The sequence below is a fragment of the Aythya ferina genome (genome assembly GCF_964211825.1).
Source record: "Aythya ferina genome assembly, chromosome: 18".
NCBI classification, from domain to species: Eukaryota; Metazoa; Chordata; class Aves; order Anseriformes; family Anatidae; genus Aythya; species Aythya ferina.
Genome location: NC_140317.1, coordinates 6,943,198 through 6,969,286, shown reverse-complemented (window position 1 = coordinate 6,969,286; position 26,089 = coordinate 6,943,198). Strand labels below are relative to the sequence as shown.

Genomic DNA, 26,089 nt, shown 5'->3' with positions numbered 1-26,089 from the left:
AACACTGCATTTTGCTTCAGAAGTAGCCTGTCAGGTCTGGGTCCCTGTCTGAGCTCCAATGCAGTAATCAAGCTATGTAGATTTCTCCATTTGGTTTCAACTGTGAGAACTGTGCAGTTTTTAAAAGTCCTTTGGGACTTTTTGGGTGGAAAAAGGACCTATGAGCAAACTGTTCTGATTTGCTTCAGAAGGCTTGGCTAACAGATGTTGGCTGGGTCCCTTTGAGAGCTTTTAAATTGCATATTCATGAGCTGACCTTTTTAGCCACTTCCCATGCAGGAAGGACCTATCTCTACATTTTGTTTGCAGTATTAGGAATATAAAAGATTGCCTACATAACTGAATGTGAAAACGGATCGGGGGTTGTTATCTCAAGCTTCTTCTCTAAGTTTCTTCTGTAACCCTTGTGTGTTCTGTCTGCCTCTGTTCTGTGGTGGCCCACAGCTCCCTAGTGTCTCTAGCAATTACTGTTTTTCCAAGGTAGAATCACTAGGGTATGCAGTGGGGAGAAGTGACAGTCTAAATTAAGAGGCTCTCGCAGACTTGGAAGATGATAATTTGTCTGTAACAAAACTCCTCATTAGAATACTGTTAATTTCCTTTCTGTGACAATTATAGCACAGCACTAGCTCATATGTGCAATGTACAGAGATATTTCCCTAAAAAAACCCTTCGTTGCCACTAGTGAAAACATTCCTTAGAGGAGAAAAATGAACTTATAATTTTGCAGCAGTTTTCCAGTTTAATGGGGATTTGATATTAAGGTAAGGTTTTTTTGCGTCTCTCCCTGATGTTTATTGCATTTGTGTTAGACTTCATCGTTAGCATTTTCCTGCTAGCATCTGCAATCAGAGTCAATCCAGAGTTCTTGGAATGGCAGTCCCCAACTGTGTGGAACCTGTTACCCCTGAAATTCAGCTCATTTATTCTCTCTTTACTTCTAAAACTCGCCTTCCTCCTCCCTAAAGACATCTTTAATGATTGCTGTTTCTTTTTGTTGGCATAGTATATTTTTGCTTATCCATCTGTTTTAAGTTTTGATGAGGTTTAGGTTTTTAATCAAAAAGAGATTGTTTTTATAATAGCTGTACATGGCCTGCAATATTTTGGCAGGGGTGGTGTTGTATGAATAAGGTGGGTTACTGCTTTTCAGAAGTTCTGCATTTGGTAGCCTGCTCTTTCATTTTGGAAGAGCAGGCTGGGCAGGCTCTAGACAAGAAGTGGATGCCGTGCAGAAAGAATCACTCTAAACCTTAAGAAGGTCTGCTCTATTTAACTTAGGACAACAATTTGGTAATCACAGAATCATTTAGATTGGAAAAGACCTCTAAGATCGTTAAGTCCAACCATTATGGAGGTGGGAGAAGCCCTCTGTTCATCAGTTTCACTGGAGACTTCTGAACAGTTTTTATTTTGTTGTAATTTTCCCATCTGAATCCAGAGGTGGAAAAATTCTGCTCTTCAGGTCCAAGGGTCTTGGGTTTACTTCTTGCACTCACTTTAAATGTTTAGCTAAAATCTTCAAAGTACTGGAAGGGACATTTCTTGGGGGGGAAAAAAAAATCTCTTGGCTGAGGCTGTGATCTGCTGGGCTCAGAAACATAAATGGAGGGGAGTTTTTTACCTTCGCACTCCTTGCACATTAACAGTTGTTCAGGATGAGGCAGTTGGATAGTAGTTGGGCAGTAATACAGGATAAGATTATCATCTTAACTCTTAATTTATTCCCAAAATACAGATCACTTGCAGGTTTGATTTTTCCTGCTAGTTTTGCCAAGGGATCAGATTAGGTGACAGAGGAGATCATTCCTTTTAGTTGACTTTGCTCAGCTCTGTGAGATACTGTAGCCCTTGGTCCTGACCTTAAATTAGTGCCGGCCCCGTGGGTTGCTGTGCTCTGGATGTCTGCTGCTCTGCGTGGCTGTCAGCAGGCGTAGGTCACGGGGACACCTGCAGAGATCTGGGCACTGTTCTCCTTTCTCTGCAGAAGAATATTTTAGTGTTGAAGAAGCTAGGGCCCACTGGCAACAGCCTGTCTGGGTCTTTACTGTTAGGAATGCTTTGCTATTCACCACCACGTTGTCCTGCTGCTTTAGCTCATAGCTAGGAGCACAGGTTTCCCATCACTGTGTGGGACAAATTTGATCCAGATCGAAAGTGATAAGGAGTATGGTGTAAGGAGTTTGTGACAGCTGTGGATGTGAGAGAGGATCTCTGCTGAACCCTCTGCTGCTGCTGGCTGGAAGGTCCCCTTCCCATTCCACAGCTTTTCCTGGGGTTTTCCCTTTTCTTTTCTTGTTTCTGTTTTAAGACAAATTTGTAGGGAAAGGAGGGAATTCTCTCTCGGCTCTGCTTTGTCCTCGTGGCTAAGGTGTTTCTGCACCGGTGCGAGAGCTCTCGTGTCACTAAAACTTGGCCTGGGGTGCCGGCCCCCTCTGCCCGGGGCTGCCCTCAGCTGTGGCAGCCGCCGAGCAGAGCGGAGCAGGGCGCTGGCACCGGGCGGAGCAGCCTGGCTCTGCCGGCCCTTCCCCCTTGCCAGCCGGCTATTTCCGCGCTTGATTGGAAGGAGCTAAAACTGCTGGATTTCTGCCCTCAACCGAGGCGTTCCCCAAGTTCCTAATCCCGGCTCCAGATGGTTAAGATACCCATCTCCACGCGCAGGGACGAATAACGATGGGGAAGGCTTAAAACCTCACAGCGACCCCGCACTGCGACTCGCCGGGATGGAGAAGTTGGCTCCCAAACCCGCCACCTGCCTGCGCTCGCTCAGCCCGACCCAGGGCACCGGGAACCCGAAGGGGAGCTCGGAGAGGGGGGGACAGAGCCGCCCAAAAGGGGGGCTGCCCCCCTAGAGGAGCGGGGCTGCTCCCGGGGGCTCCCCCCGAGCTTTGCCTCCCTGCGGGGCCGGCCTCGGCCGCTGCCAGCCCCCGGGGCCGCTCCGGGGGGGGCTGGCCGTGCCCCCGGGGGCCGTGCCCGGGGCGGGAGGAGGCGAGGGGAGGCGAGAGGTGGCCGAGCCGCCCCGGGGAGGGGTCACCTGCCCCGGCCGGAGCCCGTCGCCGGGATGCCGCCCGCCTGCGCTGCCCCCGCTAATTGGATGTTCCCTGGATGGAGGATTTCCTCCCCTCCCGCCTGCGGGAGTCATGAAGGCAGCAGGCTCGGCTGCGCTTGAAAGTTTGCCAAGCGGCAGCTAGGTTTAATTTCTTCAAGGATCTGGGGAGTAAAGGGGGGCGGGTGGGGGGGCGGGGGCTGCGGGGGGACCGTTTCCAAGCATGGGAGACAGGCTGCCGGAGCCTCACGCCAGCTCTTCCCCTGCCGTGGCTGCCAGCTCAGAAGCGGAAGAAATCGAGGTGCTCGACTCCGAGGATGTCCTACCTATGGCCGCAGAGGATGTAAGTTTCCTTTGCTCGCTGCCTTCGCCCCTTTCCTCCGGGCCGGGTTAATCGGCTCACGCTATTTATAAAGAGAGCCCGGGCCGGGGGGAGGAACGGGGCCGGTGACCCTCCAGGCGCCGGCTCCGTCCCCGTCCCCGCCGCCCTCCCGCCGCTCCCAGCCCCGGCAGGCGAGGGGGGGCTCCGGCAGCCGCCGGGCCGGCCCCGTCCTGGGGCGCAGTCCCCTTCTCCCCCTGTTCGCCCCAGCCCGGAGCCCCCCGGTACTGCCCCGCCGGGCTCCTTGGCCGCCCGCACCCGGCTGCTAGCCAGCTGCGGCTGGCCGGGCAGGGCAGGGCTGGGGGCAGAGGGACCGGGCTGCGGGCAGAGGCGGCTCTAGAGGCAGGAGAGGGGCTGATGTCTGGGCTTGAGGGGCTTCCTGGGGACAGCGAGCTTTTCCAGAGTCCCGGCTACTCGGAGGGTGACAGATGTGGGACACCCCCGTTCTTAAGAACCTGTTCCCTCTTCCAGCCCCCGACCTACAAACAGAGGAGGAAGTTTTTTTTTTCGTGTTTTTCTTTTTTTCTTTTCTTTTTTCTTTTTTTTTTCCACGCAAGTTTGGCAGGGCTGATAGCTTCTCTCCACCCTCTGAGCTGTGATTTCACCCGGGGATGGGTTAACTTGGTGCTGTCTCTCCTCTGCTCACCCAGCCTAGAAGGACACCAAGTGGTCCTGCGTGCTTTGAATCAGCTCCTGCCAGGCTGAGCAGCAAAGCCTGCAGAGCTGAGGTGGTAGTTCTGCATCTGCCGGTGCTGGAGGCAGGAGCTCGCTGTGCACCTGTCTGGGAGGGAGTGAATGTGAACAGATCCGCATTCCTGGTGCAGCCCTGGACTGCTTGCAGCTCTCCTTCCCAGCAAACTCTGCTGGGATGAGGGCTGTGCAAAGCCTCTGCTCAGTCTGCAGAGGTAAGCGCAGGCTCTGTTCCTGCCTGTGGAGGGATGAAGCAGTGATACTGAATGTCTTGCTGAAGTGAGCTGTCTCCCAGACCTTGCACAGGCACGAAAGGGGTGCTGTTAAACTAAGCCTCCCACAATGGCACATCCCCTTTTGCCTCTACTTTTATGATGCTGCTAGAGGAACCTGCAGGGGGCTGCTTAAGGGCAGCACCTGCTCCTGCTCCTCCGGTCCTTCCTTCTGAATCCCCTAGAATTCGGTTGCTGAATTTTCCTCCCAGAGGGTAAGCAGAGGAAGTGCACTTACTTGGTAGAGCTGCTTTCCCCAGGCTGTAATCCTGAGTGCTGCACGTTCAGCAGGGAACATGTGATGCAGTTTGTACTCTGCTGTAACACTGCTGGGCAGTCTGCACTGGAGCATGCCTGAGCAGGGGTACGTGTAGTTTTCATTGGGAAGGGATGGTTTTCCAGGAGTCCAGGTTTCCAAATCCCTGTGCTTGCTTATTTCAGACTGTGACCTTTTATTCCCTGACAAATTTTGTGCTTGTCTGGATGGTCTACAAGTAAGATTTCCTGTTGTGATACACATGGGCCCCTTGGAGTTCCTCCAGCCTCTACAAGAATGCAGCCATTAGCAATTTGATCCTGCCAGGGGCCCAGGAGAAGCTGAGTGCCTGGCAGGATTGGGCTCCTGAGACAGTAGACAGGCTGTGAGCTTTCCTTGGTGAAATCTAGATTCTCATCCTAGTTCTGCTGCTGATGCGCTGCTTGACCTTGAGGTAGGACAGCCTGGGTCTGGTCCAGCTCGTGGTGTCCTACTATTACTTACCTTGGGATCTGCATTATTATTTGACTCTTGTGCCTTGTTTTCTGCAGTCGAGAAAACAGAGCCAGAGCCCACAGTTGCATTTGCTTATGAGAAGCTGCTGAGACCTGGCAATAGATGATATGACAGAAGCTTGAGGTATCATGTATCATCTGCAAGTCAGAAGAGCAGGAAGTGGTATAAATGCCCTCCTTCTCCACAGCCAAGGATTTCCTGCTGAAACAAGCAGGCTGCAAGCTACAGAGCATCTTCTCTGAAAATTCAAACTGCTCTGTGCCCCCCGAGACCTTACTGGGGGTTGATTTTCTATTATTACATTTGAGAGCTTGATGTAAGCTCTTTGGTTTGGCCAGCAAGAACTGTCACAAGGTCAGTTCTTTATATGTTGTTAACCACAAAAATATTACACTGTGGATGTTTGGCTGTCACAGCCCTGACAGCGTGTAACAGCTCAGCTGTGATGTCATTACAGCTCTTGGAGCAGTGTTCCACAAAGCCAGCATTGAGGCAGTCCCAAAATGTTCTGTTTAAAGCGCTGGGCTGATTTATGATGATAAATGGGAGTTTATAAATGGATGGGGACGTGGGGAGGAGGGGAGCCAGCAGCTGAACTGATTAAATTCAGTGGCCTGATACCCCACTGTCTCTCCAGTCAGTTCTGCTTTAGATTTGCCTACCATGTGAAAGGAAATATTCTTGGGAGGACTGGGTAAGGCTCTTACCAGAGCTCTGCTTTGCATATAGCATAGTGAGGAGACTTGTTTTTATGTGGCTCATGTTTGTTATTATTTTTCTCATTTTGTTTTTCTAGGAAGATATATGAGGCAGAAACAAAGTGTTGTGCTCAACAACACGCTTCAGACAAGAGAACTGGGAATGTGCAGGTTTTTTCAGGGGGAATCTAAGCAGTGGTTACCTGGATCACTGTTGCCCCATGGAAGTTGATCTCTTCTCAGCTGACCCCAAATCCAAGAGCTAGGAGAGAGAAGTAAGCACTTCATTAGGAATTGCCTCAGTTCTGTGGGGCTGTGTGGTTTGACATCGGTCTTTGTACAGAGCATAAACCAGAGCCAGTCATCAGCTTGTTTTTTCTGTTCCCAAGTGACAAGGACTGGTGGAGTGTTCACGTGGCTGTCTGCACTGAAGTGGACCTTCTTTCTGTGCACAGCTTTTCAGGCAGATCTGGAACAAAAATTGTAGGGGTAAATATAGTCCCAGGCATCCCCCTTTCCACCTCGTGCAAGAGGAATTATCCATTTTTCAGCTGTGGACATGTGAGGCTCAGAGAACCGATGGGTTATCAAAGGCCTTGCAGCAAGTCCCTGCCAGAGTTAGGAGCAGGCAAGGCTCTGACAACCAGAGAGGGCAGTCTGTGGGTCACGGTTGGGCCACAGGATCTTAGAAAGTGATCTGAAAAAACATTGCTAACTCCTCCCTCCCCTCAATATACACCAAGCTGTCTTGATCCCTGTGGATAAAAAGCCTTTTATTCCTTACTTGCTCACAAGTAGTCAAAGCAGAAGAAAACAGAATTAACACATGAATGTTCCGAGTTTGTCTTAATTTGGATTTGTAAATGAAAACTGTACTCCCTGTGGTTGGTAGATTCCCCCTGCCTCCTCCCCCGGAAGGATAGGTGATTCTGGGATGAAGAAGGCTGTTGGAAATGGCACTAGATCATTTGGTTATTTCTCTGTTAGAATATAATTCTACAGTTTGCTGCGTGTTAATGTCGTTGCTCTCATACCTTCTTTTTCTTTTTTTCCTCCCTTATGCATTGCCTCTCAGCACTGGAAAGCCCTATTTGATCAGGTATGTGAACAACTGATGTATTGTCTCTGTCTTATGAGCAAAGAGTGTAGCCCGCACTTAATTTCCTCTGTACTAGATTTTCCGTGCTTTTACCATACAATTTAGGAGCTCCATGTTCCTGATTCCCAGGGTGCTGGTGTGCAAGTCGTTATTGTCATTAATGCTTTGGGCCTTTCTCTCAGTTTCTCATCAGAGCAGCCAGGAGGAGAAGCGGGCCCAGGCTGACCATCCCTTGTAGCACAGGGGCTGAGCCGAGGCGCTGCAGCAGGTGCTCCGACTGCTGCCAGCTGCACTATCCCTGCTCTGGGGATTAAAGGATCGCCTACTCTTTGAGGCAGACAAACTAGGACCTGTAAAACCAGCACCGTGTTCTGTGAAATGGTTCCCCAGCTGCTGAACTGACTTCTGCATGATAGCATCTATTTGATCCAGGGGAGGACCCGCAGCTTTTAACTTCCACAGAATTAGCAAAGTATCTGCTTCTGTACCAAAGGCTGTGGTTGTACCCGATAAATGCCATTGGTCAGATCCATAGCTGGCTGAGATCCACACCGTTCTATAGAGCTCTGAGTTATAGCTGCTGAGAATTTGGGTTGTGGATTCTAGCTTGTAAATTATGCTTTTAGCTGCTTTAACTGACATGTTTGCTTTGTGGTGTTCCTTCCATCTGCCAGGCTGAAATGTGAAGCAGCTATAAACTGAAGGATTTTTCTAGGGTTGACTTGCTTTTAAGCTGCACCACTCTCTGGATGTCATAAACTTTTGTGGTGTTGTGTGTGCGTGTAAATGTCACCTACTGTAAGCGAACTTACTCTGATGCTGACATTGACCTGGCAGTCCTAAAGTTCTGAGGGATTTTTGTCCCCACTTTACAAGGTGGTGATTCTTGCTTCTACAGCTGAAGGCTGTAGTGCAGTCTCTGTGAAAGGATGTCCTTGGTACCATGGGGGTCTTGCTGTCGTTCAGCTAATAACTGGACTGCCTGCTCTGATGAGTGCTCGTTTGTAGCCAGTTAGCTGTGACTAACTGTTAATCCACGTGTCTGGACCGCAGTTCATTTGTTGTTGTACAGTCAAGCAACTGGCAGTTGGGAATTAGATTACTCTAATTGTTGATCGCACCTAAATTGCGTGGTGTGTTTGAATTTTCTGGGGCTCAGAGGGAATGGTGCCACTCAGAAGACTGATTCAAGATAAATTGTTTGTGGTCTGAGCTGAATGTTTCAGCCACTTGGAATTCTCTTCTGTCTTGAAAGTTGGCATTAATTTGAAGTCTGATTCTACAAGCATCCTTTGAAGTCATTGAGTCCTTGTGGGATGGGGATCTTGGCTGGTAACTACCTCAGGCTCAAAGAGAGGAATGGGTAATTTCCCACTGGACTTGCTTGCATAGTAGAGGTCTTTTTTTTTTCCTTTTCCTTTTTTCTGTCCCCCCCACTTTTTTTTTTTTTTGTTTAAGGGAGGGGAGTTTGACTGTTGGTTTTACATAAAATTACCACAGGAACAAGGGAATGGGCTGCAAAGGCAGGACTCTGATAATTAGCTATGTTTCAATTAGGGCTGCAGTGGAAATTTAAGCCTTGTCTGTAAGGCTTTATTATCAAAGAGAATGCAACCTGTGACAACTAGTTGTAAGTCCTGAATAAATCAATAACGTCCTTGTTGCCTGTGGGCAAAGCCAAGGCGCTGACGTCTTCCTTGAGCGCAGTATCAGCAATGCAATGCAATTAGCCCTGCAGCAAATTGCAAGATACTGTTTGTCATGGAACAAGGTTGCTATTCCCAGCAGCTCCATGCTGGTAGGAGAGGGGAGCGTTTTGTTTAGCTCTGACTGGCATCCCCGTGAAACACGATAATGTCGTAATAGCTAGAGAAAGTCTGCGCGTTGAAACTGAGAAGAGTTGCAGCTCTCGCTGGGAGGTATGACCTGGCCTGACGTATGTGCAGAGTGGAAGTGGGTGACCAAAGACTGATGTGCCCCTTGTCTTTGTGACTCATGGGCTGGGACTAAGGCTTAAGTCATACACTGTGCTGGGACGCAGGGGTTCCAGTGTTCACCTCCTCCCCAGAGAGCAGCGGAATGAGGGAAGACCCTGGAGGATGTGTTAGAGCAGTTGGGAATTCACGGGCTGGGAGTCTGCAAGTCTCCTGTTTCCAGGGTGATTTACAGTGATGGTAAATGATGCAAGGGAGGGGGCAGTAATCCCTCCCCTCCTTGCCTTTGGTGGGGGGACAGGTGTTGAAACTGGTAGTAATGCTTTTTCTTTTCCTGGGGGGAGGTATTTTTACAAAACTTTCATTTAGGTTTACTGACAAAAAAGCAGTTTTATGTATAGACATACAAAATGTATAGGGTTCTTTTTAGTTGTTTTTGACCCTCCTCTCTAAACAGCTTAAATTTACAATTCAGGATTTCTTGATAAAAATTGCTGCTCAACCATAAAACAATGTGGGTTTTTGTTTGTTTGTTTGTTTTTCTTGTTTATTTTGGGGGAGAGGAGTGAATGACAATGATTTCTGGGGGAATTTTACTATTCATTTTGATCCAGCTCTATTCTGTCATGCTGGGAACTGTCAGTGAGTGACACCAGTATCTCCAGCCACTGTCAGATTGCTTTAAAGAAGAACTGAAATTTGGCAAAAAATTAGGTCCAGCTCTGCTTCCTAGGCTTCAAGGCTCAAATAAGCCCCTCCCAGAGTAAAATCCTGAGTACTAAAGCTCCTTCTGTATTTAGTGGGGTCAAGACTTCACCTAAGTGTTTGGGAGCAGGCAGACAGGCGGCTTCTCAGTGCTGCTGCCAGGAAGTTACGGTACAGCTGCTGCTTCATGCCATGCTAAAAGATGCATTTTTTATTCTGAGGCCACGGCCCTTGGGCAGCTCTAACTCACTTTTATACGGGAACTTTTATAGGGATTCATACATTTATTTATTGTGCTCATAAACACCCTCCACCCACACACACACATTAGCTCCGCATCTGCTGCCTTCTGCAGAGCCTGCACTGTCACTGAGTGCTCCTCACACGCTGTCTCTGTGTGGAATCCAAGCTCCAAGCAGAGCATGACATTGCCTCTCTCCATTCCTACACAGTCACTTGGGGGTTTATTTTATTTGTTCTTCACTGGCCAAACAATTTTGTTGTTGTTGTTAATCTTCAGGTTAACTTAGAAGCAAGACAATTCCAGTAGCACATCCTGGCAATTTCACCCTTCTCTGTGCTGTTAAGCTCTCTAGTTAATTCCCTTGCATGCAGACATGAGAACATCTCACTGTCCTCACTGAAGCCAAGTCATATGATGGCTAGACAGTGAGACTGCAGGCAGGTCTTCTGTGGGACTGACAGTTCCTGCTTGCTGCGTCCTTTATAAGGCCTTGGGTGCCCTTCTTTGCCTCCATGTCCCCAACGTCCCTGCTTTAGAGATGACTGCAACTAATCGGTATTATCCAGCCCTCGGCCGTGCTGGGTGAAAGGGACTATCTAAGAGGATGGTGTTGGTTATTAGGACAGACCTGCCTTCTGAAGGTGGCTTTTAGCTTTGTTAGATGCCAAGAGATGACACAAGCTCTGTCTGTCCCATCCCCACGGCTGCTGATATTTTGAGGGCGAATTAACATTATCAGCCCTCATCTTGGAGAGCTCGCTTCTTCTCACCCATACCCTGGTTTGTAGTCATGACAACAAACTGGTTTTAAATAGCCACACACAAAACTCTCCCAAAAGACCCTCCTCACCGGCTCAGCACCTCGATTCTATTGCTTATCAATCCAGGCTGTGTTTTTGTTGCAGCTGCTTTAGGAATCCTGGATTCCTTCCTGAGACTTGTACGTGGGTGTGATGGCAACAGATGAACAGAGTTTATGGGGAATAGAGAGAGGTGCCAAGTTACCCGCTCTGTGTAGGCAGCTAATGGAAAGCTTGAGCTCAGAAATGAGGCTGTAGAGCTACTCTGGACCAGACGTGCACTTGTCAGGAAGAGTTCAGTTGCTGACACTACCAGCAGTGGGTGCAGCTGAACCTGCTCTGCCACAGTCTCTAAAGCATGAAAATACGCCGACCTTGCAGGCGTCTTAAATCCAGGGCTGTTTCCTGCACTACTGAAATTGCAAAGCAATCCATAAAATCAGGCCAGCTATGATCATGGTTGGTGGTAACTGAGAAAGGGAATAATTTTGTACTCAACGATCTTTTATGTTAACCATGTCCCTTTTCTCAGGATAGCCTTTAACACAGGCAGGACGAGCTGTTTCTCACGCTATAAAAGAAATTCCAGTTTGTTTACTGGGGCACTGTTGAGCTAAACATCACACACCCCTTTGAAAAGTTCCCTGCCTATTGTTACTGGCTAACCCCTGCTGGCTGCGGCTGGAAGACCTCGACAGGCAGGTCTCTGAGCTCCAGGCAGTGGTTTGTGTCTGGAGACTTTACTGTTTTTTTCTGACAAATCGCTTGTGTCTTCCCGCTGGTTTGTGTGGGACCCTGGGAGTGGGAGAAGGAGAAACTGAGATGAAGAGTAGGAAACAATATCTGTGGGAGCAGCAGCATGGGCAGGAGGTTTGATCACAGGGTCGTATGCTGCTTTCGTGCCCTTACCTGGATTTTGGGCTGTTGCTGTCTCTTTAGGTTAGGGCTCATCGGGACATTGTGTCCACACCGGAGCAGCATGTCGCTGCAAAGAGGAGGTTAGAGAAACTGCAGATAGGAAATAGCCGTAACCTGTTACTGTATCTCCTAACAAGGACTGGAGAATCAGAGGTGCTGGTGGCCAGACTGTCCGTGGCGGTAAAAGATTAGCATCCAGGCGCTAAAGCCAGGGTCTGCCTGGTCTGTTTTATTAGACATTGCTGTGAATGTGGCAAGAAACTTGCTTCCTTTTACCTTCCCCTCCACCAAGCTGTGCCTTGTATAGGGGAAAGACACTCTAAAAGCTACAAGGGTCTCTTGGCAATGCACAGAGGGGGTTCTGCATCTGCCCCACGCCTTGAAGTCTAATCTCATTTACAGTTGTCAGCGTGGGCTGCTGGAGGAGATGAAAGGCAGAGGACAAGGAGGGAGAATAGATTAGCCTTGAGCAGAGGGCACTGGGAGTGCACCTGCCTCTGCCCCGCTACCTTGAGGAGGGGCGTCAGTGGCAGCTGGGCATGTGTCATCTGCTGCTCTTTGAGGCGCCCAGCCATGGAGCACACGATTAATGACTCAAGGGGATGGGCTTTTGTGAGCGATAAAGCCCTGGGATTTAGGCGAGGCTCTCAGGCCTTTTTTTCCGAGCAACGCTATCACTTTACATTTCTCAAGTGGCGTTTTGGGAGCAGGGAGCTGCTGTCTGTGACCACAATGCTCGCCTTTCTCCTCCCTCCCCAAACTGCGCTGACCTTTGTCATGCAGCATTAACCCTTTGACTCCTTCACTTTGGGTTGTGGGGTTGGGAAGAAAAGAGTCCCTTCAAATTCATTGCCCTGTAGACAGACTTGAAGGGAAGAATGGGCTGGCGAGAGAATCTGTTCTTGCCGAGGGAGGTTGGTTTGATGATGCTGTCTGGATTATCAGCCCCTTGCTGCCTTCTGCCAGGGGCCTTTTTGAATGCATGAGCCCCCAGGAAAAGGGGGAAAGGAATTTTTCCTTCCTTCAGTCAAGGAGGGAAACTGAGGCGCTGAGCAGCTAATGTCTGAGAGACTTCCCTCTGCAGGGTACTGCCTGGTCTTCCACCCTGCCAGGGTTAGCCTGATTCTGTCCCCAGTGCTGTTATGGTAGACAGCAATCTCCTAGCACTTTAAGGCTTATAGCCACATTTGGCTGTTAGCCACGATACCCTGGAGTGATAACCCAGCACGAGAAAGCTACCTGCAGGTCATTAATCTTCCCACTTCTTGCAGGGTGAACAGCAAACATTCCCCAAGTTCCTCCTTAATATTCCAGCACACTGAGCAGCAGCCAGCCCCCAAGCTGTGTACGAGTCTCTGAGATTGTATTTATACCTTCCCTGCAGCACGAATGGGTTGGGATCGGCCGTGCCATCTCCCCTTTCCCTGGCTACCAGAATACTCCTCATCCCCACCAGCCCTTACGCAGACATTCGGCCTTGCTTGATAGCCTTGAGCATGAAGCTGGGCGTAGAAGCCGTCAGCAGGAACCAGACAGCAGCAGCAGCGTAACGAATGCAACGCTGTTAAGCTTGTGCTGGTAGAAGGAGGCTTCTCCTGAAATGTTTAAAGGAATCATAACAAACACACTGAAAAAGCACATGGAAGCTGAGTCAGTCTTACACAGCCCGTGAGTTACTGGCAGCTTGATGTCTCTAGATTTGTAAAAGCCTCAGGAGGCTTCCTACTCATTACACATTTGTGTACCTTCCATGGCCGAGCTGCCTGGAAACCTTCAGTGTCCGAGAGCGCGAGCAAGCTGCATTCAGACCCTTGTCTCTGCTGCCACCTGATCCCAGCTGCAGCGAGATGCTTTGGTAGCCTACACTTTGCCATTGCAGCTGAATATGCGGGCTGGTTTTTAGGCACAGAGATCCTTGCTAATGCATTGTTCTCAAATCCTGTCTTGCACATAGAAAATCACTGAAGCAATAAGAACATTTAAGCCTGCACGTTTAAAAAGAAAGGAGGGGAAAAAAGCTGTAAACAGAGACTGGATTGATCCTGGAAATCAGCTGGTGCATTGTCTATGTAGCGTGCGCTCTGTTATGATGGGAGACGGAGAGGGGGAAGAGATCATCCTGTCTCCAGAGGAACAAACCCAGCTGCTTAGAGAATTGAAACAGGTTGGAGGTGCTTTTCCAAGCCATTATCACTCATGCCTGTAACATTTACAGGCTTTTAAAGTTGCTCTCCACCAGACCTGGAAAGCAAGCGTTTCTTCTCTGTGGTAGGAAGTATGATGGTCTTGCTGCTTTCCTGTATTTGCACTCAGCGCGAGTGTACCGGGGCACGTTTGCAAATTAAATGCAGTAGTGGGCGTGTTTGAGTTTGGCAGCAGCCAAAGAAGCTGTGATCACTCTCCGCCTCCTCACTAGGTATCGTACAATGTGTTGGTCTGAAACCAGCTTGCTACCAACACACCATGAGACAAAGTTGATGGGGTGCAGACAACAGGCTGTTTTCTTGCAGCATCGTACTTACGCTGCTGAGGAAATCTGAGCTCTGATTCCTCTGGAATTTTGTGTGATTCAAACCTTGTAGTATTGTAGTTCAAGCTCTTGCACCTGGAAGAGTCACTGCTATATCCCTCTCCTCTCCTGATCTCCGGAGTGGTGGCTTACCCCCAGTTCAGCTTCTCATGGCGATGCTGGGGCTATTTTATCACCAGAGACAACGTCATGCTGGAATGTGTAGTGAAGTCCTGAATGTTTGAGATCACACCTGTCCTGATGTGTTGTTTTTTTTTGAGACCAGTCGTGATTTTCTCTGCCCTGGCCAGGTTCCACCTGGCTAATTGTACTTCCCTGACAGTGTTGTAATTTCAAGTGGAAAAGTTGGCTTTATGTTATTAGTTGTACGGGGCAAAGTTTTTCCAGTGGCCTCCATGAGATCTGACCATCCAGCTCCCTGAAGCTCCTCTGAACTGCCTTGTTTCCCCCAGAGAGTTAGTGGGCCTTGCATACCCCATCCCTCCAGCAGCTACCTCGTAATTCTAAGTTTGTGAAGTGGTTTTGTTATTTTGGTGTGTGTGTGTGTGTGTGTTTGGGGGATTGGTTTTATTTCTGAGCAGATGCTCTGTTAGAGTAGAACTGTCTAGAAACCTTTTTTTTTTTTTTTTTTTTTCCTTGGGCTGTCTTGTACAAGGGCTGCTGTTGCTCTCTCAGCTGTTCTGCAACCAACCCAGAACTTCCCAATAGAAACTTCTCTTTCTTGTATGAAAAGCACAAACCAGTAAAGAAATGTAGATCCTTTGGTAGTGACCTTAATTAGCAGTGATTCATTATGGGGCTGTTCCCTTCGCCAGGGAATCGTGAATGCACAGAAGTCTCACTTGGACCTTGAGTTCCTTCAGCTCTAAAAATGAAATTCCCAGCACTAGCAAGATGCAGAGAATATGTGTATTCTTAGTATATTCCTGTTGCTTAGGAACAGCTGTCTGCAGTGACCCTGTGTTGCTGGTGAGAAGAGTAATGATGTATGAAACTGATGTTAAACAAGCAAGATCAATCTTCCCCCAAAGAACTGTTCTTCATGCTCTTTGATACTCGACATCCTCTGTAAGCAGTGTGTGCTCTGGAGTTTCTGTAGTTGCACAAGGAAAAAATAAGCGAGGCTGCTGGAGGCAAAGCTGTTTGTGGCTACCAACAAACCTCTGGCCGCGTGCGCTTCTTCAAGGCACTGTTCCCCAAGGAAATGCAACTTCTGCCTCTGCAATCCTGTGTGATTAGGTGCCAGTGATGATGGAGATCTTGCTTTGTGTAGCATACTCGTTTGTGATGTGTAATTGTAGTGGAACTGCTTGCTGATGACAGCCTACTGGCAGTGAGCCATAATCCTCCACGTTTACTCCTTGACAGAGAAAGAATCAATATTCAATATAAGGTGGAAAATGGAAGGTTTCACAAAAACAACTGGAGGACTTTATCCTGTGTGCTCTGACTTTGCCTAGCAGAGCACCTGAAAACAATCGTGATGGGTGTCCCAGGCCCATTCTATGCCTAACATCAATTGTATGGTTTGCTGGGGCTGACAGCAGAATGGTGTGCCTCCTTTGGCATTTGGAGAGCAAAGTTCTTTTTTTTAGATTTTGTTCCTGGCCCTGAAACAGAGCCAAACACCCATTTCCCTCCACTGGCTTCCCTGCCACAGGTTTACTTAACCCTCATGCTGAGAAATGATGGCAAGTGGGCTTATGCATCTTGGCCTCTGCAGAATGATGTTGCTTTTTTGTTGTTTGCACAGGGGAGGAAAATGAAAGTGTTCGTTGTGGTTCTTTCCTCTGAACTGCTGCCTCTTCTCACAGCTACTCCCTCTTGGCTGCTAACAGAGGAGCTGCTTTTGCACACAGTCTTGTTAGGACTGGAGTTATGTCTCTGGGTTCTCCTCCCCATTAGCAGGGAGGCACAAATGTTTTTCCTTCACATGTCCTGTAACAGCAGTATTTATTTTTTTGAGAAATGCTTGGTTTGCATTGATTGGTGCGTTTAGGCAGTCCCCTTGGGGAGATGATGCTCCTGCTGCTGCTGTGTGAGCTGTGCCTGGAGACCATGGCTGGAGGGATAACTTCCTTCCAGCCTCAGTGCTGTGTCTGAGGAATCTTTATTGACTTGTGTGTTTGCTTCGTCACACTTTTGACTTGCGACCCCCGGGAACTATTTGGGGATGTCTCAGTGTCTATGAGTATGTGTGTAGGGTTGCTTGCATAACTACAGCATGTCCTGGTGTTGTCTCTTCTAAAACTCTATAAATGACCGTGTACATTGGCTTCTCCAGAGGATTTTGCAGTGCTGGGCATCCTTACCACAGTTGGTTTTTGTCTGGAGGGTGACTATTGCACTGCTGTCCAGTCAGTCTGGATCCCAGAGGCTGTACTGTACTGTGCTGGCTTCCTTGTGTCTTCTTCACCTCTTGGAACCTCCAGTCTGCATTCAGTGTCTGCTATAGCCCTGGGAGAGGCTGAAGGCACATCTGGTTATGAACGAGGGCTGTGGCCAGTTTATCTACCTGTCAGGCTAGATAGGAAACAGCTTCTGTGGCAGGGACAGCAGCACCTTCATGGGTATAGGTGGGAGCTGAAGCTGGTGGCGGTGTAGATGCTGCAGTCAGGATCTGCAGTGAAACAGGTGCCCAGGGTGACTTCTCCCAGGGTGGTGATAGCTGGAAAGTCTCTCAAAGAGTTGTCATGTGTGTCTGAAACAGATCTTTCCACCTTATTCCCTCTGGCCTCAGAGCTGAGAGCTGCCCTTGCTGCATTGATTTATGGGATCGTTTAGGACTGGTGCTGGTGGCCAAGAAGAGCTGGAGCAGGAAGTCATTTGCTAGCTGCTGATTTATGGTTGTACCAAACAGTCCTGAAAAGCACAGTGAGAATTTTCTGGACCTTGCACAGCTCCAACTGGCTGTTAGCTCCAGGCTGTTATTTGACCATGTGGAGTAATAAAACCAGGAAAACTAATTAACTTTTGGGGCTACCACAAAACAAACTACTTCATGCAAAAAAATTACTCTGCACTTGCAAGCAACAGTGACTTTATGGGTTTATAAGCCTGTATTTAATGACCAAGCATGTAGTACGATGCGTTCCTTTTGCTGGCTTCTAAGGCCAAACAGCATATGACGGGCTCTGCCGCTGCTGAGGATCTGAATACCAGCTTGGGCTAATGTTCTCTTTCATCCTTATTAATTATGTAGTTGATGTGTGGGTGGAGGTTTGACACAAAGCTGCATTAGATGGTTTCTTGTAGTCTAAACCAACCTGAATTACACACAGGCAGCCTGAGCCAAAGCAGTTCATTCAAGGAAGGATGCTTTCCGCAGTGCGAGTTCTGGAGGCTTTCTGAGGTCGCTGTGCTTGCTGTTCCCAGCGAAGCTGTAGCTGAATGAGCTCTCTCCCAGTGGGGACACTGAGGTGTTTTTCTGATGTTAGCAGGGAAGCAGTCAGCCCTGATCAGGGCCTGCCTTCTCTGGTAAGGATTCTGTGTTTGTGCCAGTTGTGATGGTTACATCAGAGAAGGGATATTTGAATGTTCCTGTATTGTTCCTTCTCATTGATGAGACATCTATCAGCATTATATAGCTGATCCAGCTTCTCTTATCCCGTACCAGTAGGGAGGGAGGGAATGGCTAGCCATGCTTCCACTCAGATTGCTAAAGTAGCCCTGCTCCTGTCCCACCACTCCTGCGTTACTCAGTACCCCCTAGTTACCGGATATTTACGTGCCTGCATTTTTAGCATCAGAGTTGTGTGTGCTGATTCCTCTTTTTCCTTTCCAGTGTCTATCAGTTTAGCTGGCAGCAGAGCTTTGTGCAGAGCCTTTGTTCACCAGTACACTTGATGCAGCTTTGCCATTCTCTTCTGATCAATAACTCTTCACCTCAGAGATCAGAGCTGGCCCTTTTTCAAAATATAAGGTGCTTTGGAGTAAACTGTGCAGTTGTTTGCTATATTTGAGATGGGCAGGCTTGAGCACTGGTTCCTCAGAAAGCTAGATATGATGTGTGGCCTGTCCTCCTCCCCTGGTGGAGAAGAGAGGGAGGAAGGCTGCATATTGTACCAGGTCTGCCTGCTGCCCCACTGCGTGGCTGTGGAATGAGGGAGCCTGACTGGATCTATGTGCTGTGGGGGAAAGGTTGTGTTCTGGCCCGGTCTGTGCCCAGCTCTCAGCCAACCAGTGTCTTTTTCTCATATGTTAGTAAGACAGACATCATGGTGGCTGATAGAGGAGATGATACTTGGAATTTGAAAGAGAAAAGAACTCAAAGACAGAAGAACTGCGATGTGATGGGACTTCTAAAGTATTTATTTAAAAGTTTTCCCCTCTTTTTCTGGTGGATGCACTTGGATTGTAATGGCACTCAGTTCCAGATACCGTAGGTCTAGTCCAAGCTTTGGTTTTCTCCTCCAAGCTAAGTATTATTGCAGAGCTATTATTTGACCTAAAATAAGTGTGTGCATACTCGCTGCTACAGAATTCTGCTTTTTCACACATCAAATGAAGTCCCTGTAGATTTTCACCTCCCTCCCAGATCTGGCAGACAGCGAAAAAGGGAGCTATTTTTACTCTGAAATGTTCTGTTTCCAGTCCAGAGTATTAAATGTAGTTTTCTCCTGACAGGCTTCACGGCTGATTGCTATAAAACTCCATACCTTTAAAGAACGGATAAAGTTTCCTATAGGAAGGGCAAAAGTTCTGATTTTGGACGGTATTGATCATGGTCCCTTTGGGGAACTGAGAAACAGTGACAATTTTTGTCCTTGGACTGAAGAATTTATGGAGAAGAGGGAAGAATTTACTGTGAAGGAGGAAGAACTTAACAGAGGAGTGTAGCAGGACACTTCACAAAGCCCAGTGAGGTAGAGTGGTATTGGAGACCCAGTTCTCCTCCAGGAGATGACAGTCACTTGGTTAGGGATTGTTTTCTTAAAACATTTCTGGCAACGAAGAAGGATCGGCATCACTGGTAGAATGGCACTTGTGTACCTTTCATCTTTCTCTCATTCTCACCACAGTTCTGTAATTGTATTGGAGTTATTGCTCCATCTGTCCTCTTGAAAGGCTGGCACGTATCGCCCAGGAGAGAAGACGATTTTCTGATCCACACGTTCTCCCCGTCCAGAAGAAATGGGTATAGAAAAAATTTCTTCCTCTCCCTGCTGTTCTGTGCCTCAGCTCACTATGATGGGTCAAAGGTGAGGTCACCTTCTAGAATTGGTTTGTCCTTCTGTGCTGACTGTCCTGCACCCACAGGTGTGATGAAGGGAATAGCAAGTCATCACTGTCAGGTGTAGACACTTGTCTAAGCAATAAGGACCAAGAACACCGGCTTCTTTTTGCCCTAAAGGGAGGAAGAGGGGCTGAGCAGATGTAGTGGTACAGGCAGGTTTAAGTCAGGCAAACAGCATGCTCAGTTTTGAAATGCAACTTGAGATCAGGACTTGAAGCTGGGCAATGGGCTGGATGCCTTTTATTTGGTGGGCATAAATCCCTAGTCAGGGACAATGTGCCCTGGTCAGTGCTGAACCCTGCTGTGTCTGTCCCCATCCCTCAGACACTGCAGGAGCTGATTCAGTGCAAAGCCCAGCCCAGCCCAGCTCTCTTCTGGCTCCCAGTTCTGAAGGTGCCATGTATGACAGCCCGGGTGGTCTTTGTGCTGGTGGCCCCATAAGTCCTTACCTGCCCTGCTGTGGCCTTCATTAGCAGAGTTACAGCTAATGAAACACAAGGTAAGGAGAGCCTGCTTGCAGCTTTATGGGCAGAATTTTTCCTTGCTGAATAATTTTTCAGCACCCTGCACACACAGCCTTGGCTTTTGCTGTAAGGTTTACTTAATGTAGCCCATCAGTCACAGCATCCTTGCACCTGATGAGGCTTAATGGGGCTGCCAAGCTCTGGGCCCAGCTGACCACCTGCCCTGCAATGTGCTCCTCTCCTCTTCTGCCTTATGCAGCAGGGAAACAACACCTCTTTTCTGGGGCTGGTTAGATCAAATTGATGTTTCTGACTGGCCTTCATCTCCATGGTGTTGCTTACCAGATGTGTCACTAAGCAGCAGCAGAGAGACCTAATGGCTCAGATCTGATTAACCTCTGTGACTTTATCCTGTGTCTTAACTGGATTATCTGCAGGGGTTTCGCTGTTGCTGTTTTTTTTTCTTAAACAGGTGCTTATTGCTGTGACATGGGATGCAGGCAACCCTTCGGTCTTGGGATTGCCCCTCATTCCCCAAGGTGCTGCCTACCTGCATGGTGCTCAGTTAAGAGAAAGGAGAACATTTTTACAGGACACCTTCTCCTGTGTCCATCCTTCTGCCTGCAGCACCCAGTGAACTCTTCAACAGACTTGAAATAGAAACTTTTCTCCTTGCCATAGCTGTAATTGGCTGTGGGTTGAGCACCGGCAAGGGTCATTCACCTATCCGAGATGACAGAGTTGTACACACTGCTGAGAAGATTTCTCTTACATCTGTTTCTAGATAGCAGTACACAGAGTGAAATGTAGGTGTGATATCAGATCACAGCTCTGTTCCATGAGGAATAATAGATGTACCACTGCCAGTCGAGCTGTTACAAGATCAAAGGAGCGCTTATATTAAGGCTGGTAATACTGCCTGGTTTGGCAAAAGGGCTGAGAATTTGTCTAGGGTTGTGGTGTATGTCCAGATAAACTGTCTTCCATTGTGAGGATCAGGCCTTTGAATTTAGTTGATGTGCAGTAGCATGGGTGTCAGTGACTTGGTGACTACGTAACTCAAAGGATGTTCCCTCCTTGCATGGGGCTTGAATGTGGTTCAGGTGTGAACGGTGCCATGCATGTAACTGGAGAGAGTTACAGTCTCTAAGTAGGGGGTTCAGTGTCTCATCGCATCTGGGTACCTTTATAGGGCATGTGTTTGTCAGACATGGACTTTGTGCTGCTTCTGTAAAGAAAATGTGATCATTAAGTTGAATTACGATGGACATTACTTTCCTTTTTTGGATTTAATGTATTCATGAATTTCGTGTCCAGTGGCCCCTCAGCAGCTTGCAGGCTGGATATGTAAATCGGTAGCTGCAGAGGATGACTGATCCTTTGATAGGTGGAATTTGATGCTCGTAAAAATGAATGCTTTTAATGTCGCATGGCGATTTGCTTGAATTTTTAAGTTGCCTGAGGATCTTTTACTTGGAATTCAGTGGCTCAGGCTGCATTTGTTACAAAAACAATACAAATGGAGAGGCTCTATGGTTTTAAAGGGGTGGCTGTTCTTTTGTCTGTGAGTATTGCTTACATTGTTTTTGTAACAAAAATTATTCCAAAGAAGCTGTGAAAATGTGAAACGCAATGATACTTGAAAACAAAGCACTGCAGTTCAAATTCACTGTGTCCACAGAAATATGTGTTCAGATACTGTTCTTCAGGAAAAGCCAAGTTTTCTTGGATACGTTTTCATTATTATGCTTCTATGGAGGGATGTACAGGACTAAAAGGATGCAGTAGGTCCTTAAAGTAGGTACAGATCTGCCACTGTGTGGTTTTAAACACTGAAATCCTGGCCTCTCTGAAGGGGCCCCCTTTGCTTCCTTTGGGCCCCATGCTAATTTCATTACTGATTTCAGAAGGGTAAGGACTTCTCCTGATTTGGATTTTACAGTGGTTCTTCAGGCATGCAGACCTTCGAATATTTGACTTATTTTGCTGAGGATTTTATTAAAACAAACCCAAGGCAGCGTGCACCCTTCCTGAGAAAGTGTTTATGTGATAAATCTAATTTTTCAAGCACATGAGGTTGTGATGATGATAAGAGGCTGCAATCTGAAATCATTGTTGCTTGTCGCTTTTCCTTTGAGCACTAGGACACAAATACTTCAGCTCTTCATCATTTATTACAAACCTGGGCTGAGGAAGGACAGCAGCAAATAACACAGAGAGAATGTCGTGTTACGCACTGTAAAATTGTGCCAAGGAGAAAGGAATATCCAGGCTCAAATTATCTCTTTCCCTGAGGCTTCAATGACTTATTTATTTATTTTTTCTAGGGTGGAATCCAGGCTTCAAGCCTAGCTAAGAGCCAGCATCTTTCTTGTCAGAAAAAATACTTTGCTAGCAAGTGTCTTCTCTGGTTACAGCCTCTCTAAATGATAATGATTTCAACCAAGTGGAGTTTGGCTGTGGGAAGTCTATCATTATTGTACTGATGTACGACTCTGTGAGTACCGTATCCACGAGGATGTGTGCCAGGGTTAGACCAAGCAGTGTTTCTATCTGGCAGTGTGAAGAAATGACCGTGGGTTGGCACGATTCTGGGAAGGCAGTGAAGGAACCCGATTTGCTGGGTGGGGGCAGCAGGAACAGAACTAAGGTGAAGGATCTGTGTCGGGTGGCTTGGGGTGCAGGTGGAACCTTTGTGGCCCTTCTTTTCAATACCATGGTGTTTGAAAAATCCCTAGAGGCAAGTAGAGGTGCTTGGTGATGATGTCCTGCCTCTTAAGTCAGCTAGCTGTGATGGCAGGGCTTTGCAGGCTGCTGCGCATTGGTATTAGCCTGTATTTTACCTTGTAAAAATCTGCTGTGTTTGCTTGAAGGGCATCAGACAAGTATGCAGGCAAAACTCAGCTGCTTTGTGAAATGAGCTGAGTCAAAAGCAGAGTTTCCCTTCTGTGAGGGGGAAATACCCAGACGCACGGTGCAAATGCTCAAACCAGCAGCAGGTTTGTGCCTCTCCTACATGGGACAGAAATAATGCAGATCCCAAAGCAGCTTTCGCAGCTGGGTCACAGCTCCTTTCTTTCTCATCAGTACGAGTTGTGACACTGACTGTCACTGTCACTGGTTTACAGCTGACACTGTGGGTGCACTGCCCCGTGAATGCTCATATGTAGAGTTACTGCAGGGCTCAGCAAGGCTAAAAGTCTTGCTTATGTGGCTCCTGTCCAGGTCCTCCTCACATCCTTAGTGTGATGAGCAACACCCAGTTGAATTTGTTTTCTGTCTGTTCCTCCCTTGTCTTCGCTATCGTTAATTGTTAGCATCTGGATTGAAAGATTGCCTCTGAGCGTGGTGCTGATGGGATGTTTCCACAGGGGATTAGGGCTGGAGTGGATTGACAGGAGGCAATATCCTTGCCTATCACAGCTGGAAGTTTGCCAGCTGTGTGTCTGCTCATTGCTGCTGCTCTTCCAGTTACTCCAGTTCATGTCAGGGCATGGGCAAGAGTCGGTCACAGCTCTGCCCCCCCTCGCTGGGGCCAGCTACCCAGGTGTGGCCCCATGCACGCAGCAGCTGTGTATGGCCTTCTGTGAGACTTCCAGTCTCTTTGCGTTGTCTGCACCATCCCGTGAAAGTGTTTCCCATACCTGGATCATCAGGTGGTTTTGTACTGTGCAGCACTTTGATCAAGGATGTGGGTAATAACATCCTTGTGTGGCACTCTGGCAGCAGCTGAGAGGTCGTTTCTTACTGTAATGTGCTCCCCAGGTGGCTAACTTGTCTGTAAATCATGCAAGTGCTTCCTGGAGCTTTGCTTGCTTTCTGTTACCATCTTGGCTGCCAGGATTTCCAAAAGCACAGCCTCCTGCTCTTGTAAAGGCATTAAGTCTGTGTTTCCAGTGCCCTGAAGCATAGCCAAGGGTCCCGCTAACCTCACTGAGAGGTTAACTAGGCCCTGAGAGATTGTATTTGGCTTTTGCTTTGGTTCAGTTTCTTGTGGAGTCTGGTCTTTTCCTGTACATGCACAAGGAGCTGGGGGGAATCCCTGGGCATTTTGAAAGGCAGGAGTTTCCCCTGACCTTGGTAGTCTCCTGATCTGCCTCTAACAAGATCTCTGAGACCTATGTTGCTCTTTCCCAAAGGTGGCACGTCCTGCAGTAACCAAAGGGTATCTGTTACCTTGCAAGGACAATGCGTGGTCTGGAGGCATGCTTGCTACTTGCTGCAAGTAGTACAAGTGATGATTTTTTTTCCCCATAGTTAGGACAGACTGGCAGAAGTTTTCTGTGCTTTCAAGCTGTTATATCAGGGAAGGTTTCCATGTATGTTGATGCTGTCTACAGCTAGAGTTGTTGCAAAAATAAATAAATAAATAAAAATGTTATCAGTTTAAAGGAGAATCTTGTATCTGACCTGTCTCTGACTCTGAACCTCAAAGATAGCCAAGTAAAAACAGCAAAGTTTGCACCAAGGGGCTCAATTTTTTTAGGACTTCTTGGAGGAAATGTTAAAAGATATTCACAGGGGTTAGGAACATTGTTGGATTTTATTTTTTTAAATGAAAATCCCAGAAGCTGGGATTCCCCAGTCAATTTAAGCTCTGAGATAGCACAAAGATTCTTTCATTTCTTTCATTAAAACCATTCTTTCTCTGGCTTATGGAACCATGCAAGTAGGAATTACAACACTGCTTGTTATTTCGTTGCCCATCCCATCCGTTCTTCATCCCCAAATCCTTTCAGCTCTCCCTCCCTTCCCTCCCCAGCTTGCCTTGAAGGGCTGGGAAAGCCGGCGCCGGCACATTATGCTGCCTGCCCGATTGTTGTGGGGTTGTGTTTGTGTGGGGAAGGTCACGAGACAAAAAGACCACCAGGCAGGGGCGGGCGGGGGGGGGTTCAGACCTTGTGGCGCTGGGTGGGAAGAGGCTTGTTTGCATGGCAGGATTTTGGGGGGTGGCTTTTTATGGAGGTTTCTTCCACAGCTGCTGCACGGGCCCTGGAGGGCTACAATAAAAATAGAGCCCATGGATGAGATTCATGAAGTGAGAGAACCATGAGGCAGAGCAGTCGGTGCGGGACTGTCAGTGCCTGCTCTGGATGGTGTGTTTGTGTTACATCCGGACCTGGCTCTGGTGGGAGCTCTCCTGGGATACCTGAGTCCTGTGGACTGAGGTCCTTAGCTGGATGAAGGCTGGGGGATTTCCTCTGGCGTGGCTGTGATGTGGGGGACAGCTCTGTGGATCTGCCACAGCATCTGTTTCCCTGAGTATTTGTGAGACTTGCAGTCAGTGACTTTTATTTGCAGCATCTGCCTCCTTCCTCACCTGTCAGCTCCATGCTTTTGAGAGCATCGCTGGGTTAGGCAGGACTTGTGTCCTTATCGTCCCTGTCCCCAAGCTCAGCCCCCTCTCGCCCCCACCCTTAGGAAGTATCTCAGTCTGTATTTGGCGGGGGCTTGCACAAAGGCAAACATTGTCAGGGACTCGTTGCAACTGTCCCAGTTACCCTGAGTTCATTTGCATAAGAAGATTGCCCAGCCTGTGGTAGTGGCTTTGCCTTGGCTGCCTGATATGGGACGCTTAGATTTGGGGAGCAGGAAAGAACTAGAGTTCCCAGGCTGGGTGTGGGATGGGGATGGGTGACAGGTTGGTCCCTTCCAGTGTGGATGCTGCTGCAGCCCTTCCTGGAAGCAGCTGACTTGTCAGCTGCTGGCACCACAAGTCTGTCTGATTCAGTGGTAAGAGCTGCCAGTTTCCCAAAGATGTGGAAACAAGCACACTGAAGCATACCTGAACTCCTGGCTGTCCCATCTAAGAAATCCTTCTGCTGAATAGTGTTTATCTATGTATTTATGTATTTATTTTTAGATGTTGACCCTGCTTGAATGCTTCTAGACTAAGCAGTGAACTGCCTTGTGCTGTCACTTCCCTCAGGCACACGTAACCTCTTCTCCTTGTGTTTGGATTTCTTCCAGAGAGCTAGCTGTTCCTGCAGGCAGGCACTAAAGGGAGAGGAGAGCAGCTGGGATGAAGCACAAATCAGGAAGCAGGCTGAAATGGTATGATCCCTTGACCCAAAGCAATGGCTGGTGCTGTTAGGGCTTGCTTGAACTGCAGCAGCTGCACAGCTCACGCTCCTCTCATTGAATTGAGAATTATTCATATTCTCTCACCCTTCCCCCTAGTGCCATATGTAATGTGATCTGCCAGTACCAAGGCTGGCAGATGGAAAACTAAGACGCTCTTCTACTGGCAGTTACAGTTCTCCATGGGCTCAACTGGCCTGTGAAGCTGCGATGCTCAAGCT

The 26,089-nt window shown here is 48.1% G+C and overlaps 1 protein-coding gene across 8 annotated transcripts in view; it reads left to right on the top strand.

Moving 5' to 3' along the window:
• The window catches only part of RHBDL3 (rhomboid like 3), a gene marked incomplete at its 5' end in the record, with an annotated part of 71,576 nt that overhangs the window by 3,621 nt on the left and 41,866 nt on the right, over positions 1-26,089 (top strand). For 3 of the 8 annotated variants that reach the window (XR_014684524.1, XM_084491912.1, XM_084491908.1), the window contains 2 exons: positions 3,270-3,389; positions 25,758-25,841. The exons of 1 other annotated variant lie outside the window; for it this stretch is intronic. Coding sequence is in view for 5 of the 7 variants with exons in the window: in XM_084491912.1 (XP_084348038.1) it covers positions 3,270-3,389; positions 25,758-25,841 (204 nt within the window). Of the gene's footprint in view, positions 1-3,263; positions 3,390-6,821; positions 6,829-6,932; positions 6,957-19,455; positions 19,823-25,757; positions 25,842-26,089 lie in introns of those variants that run through there. 4 more of the 8 variants (XM_084491909.1, XM_084491914.1, XM_084491910.1 and 1 more) reach the window with 4 other exon arrangements.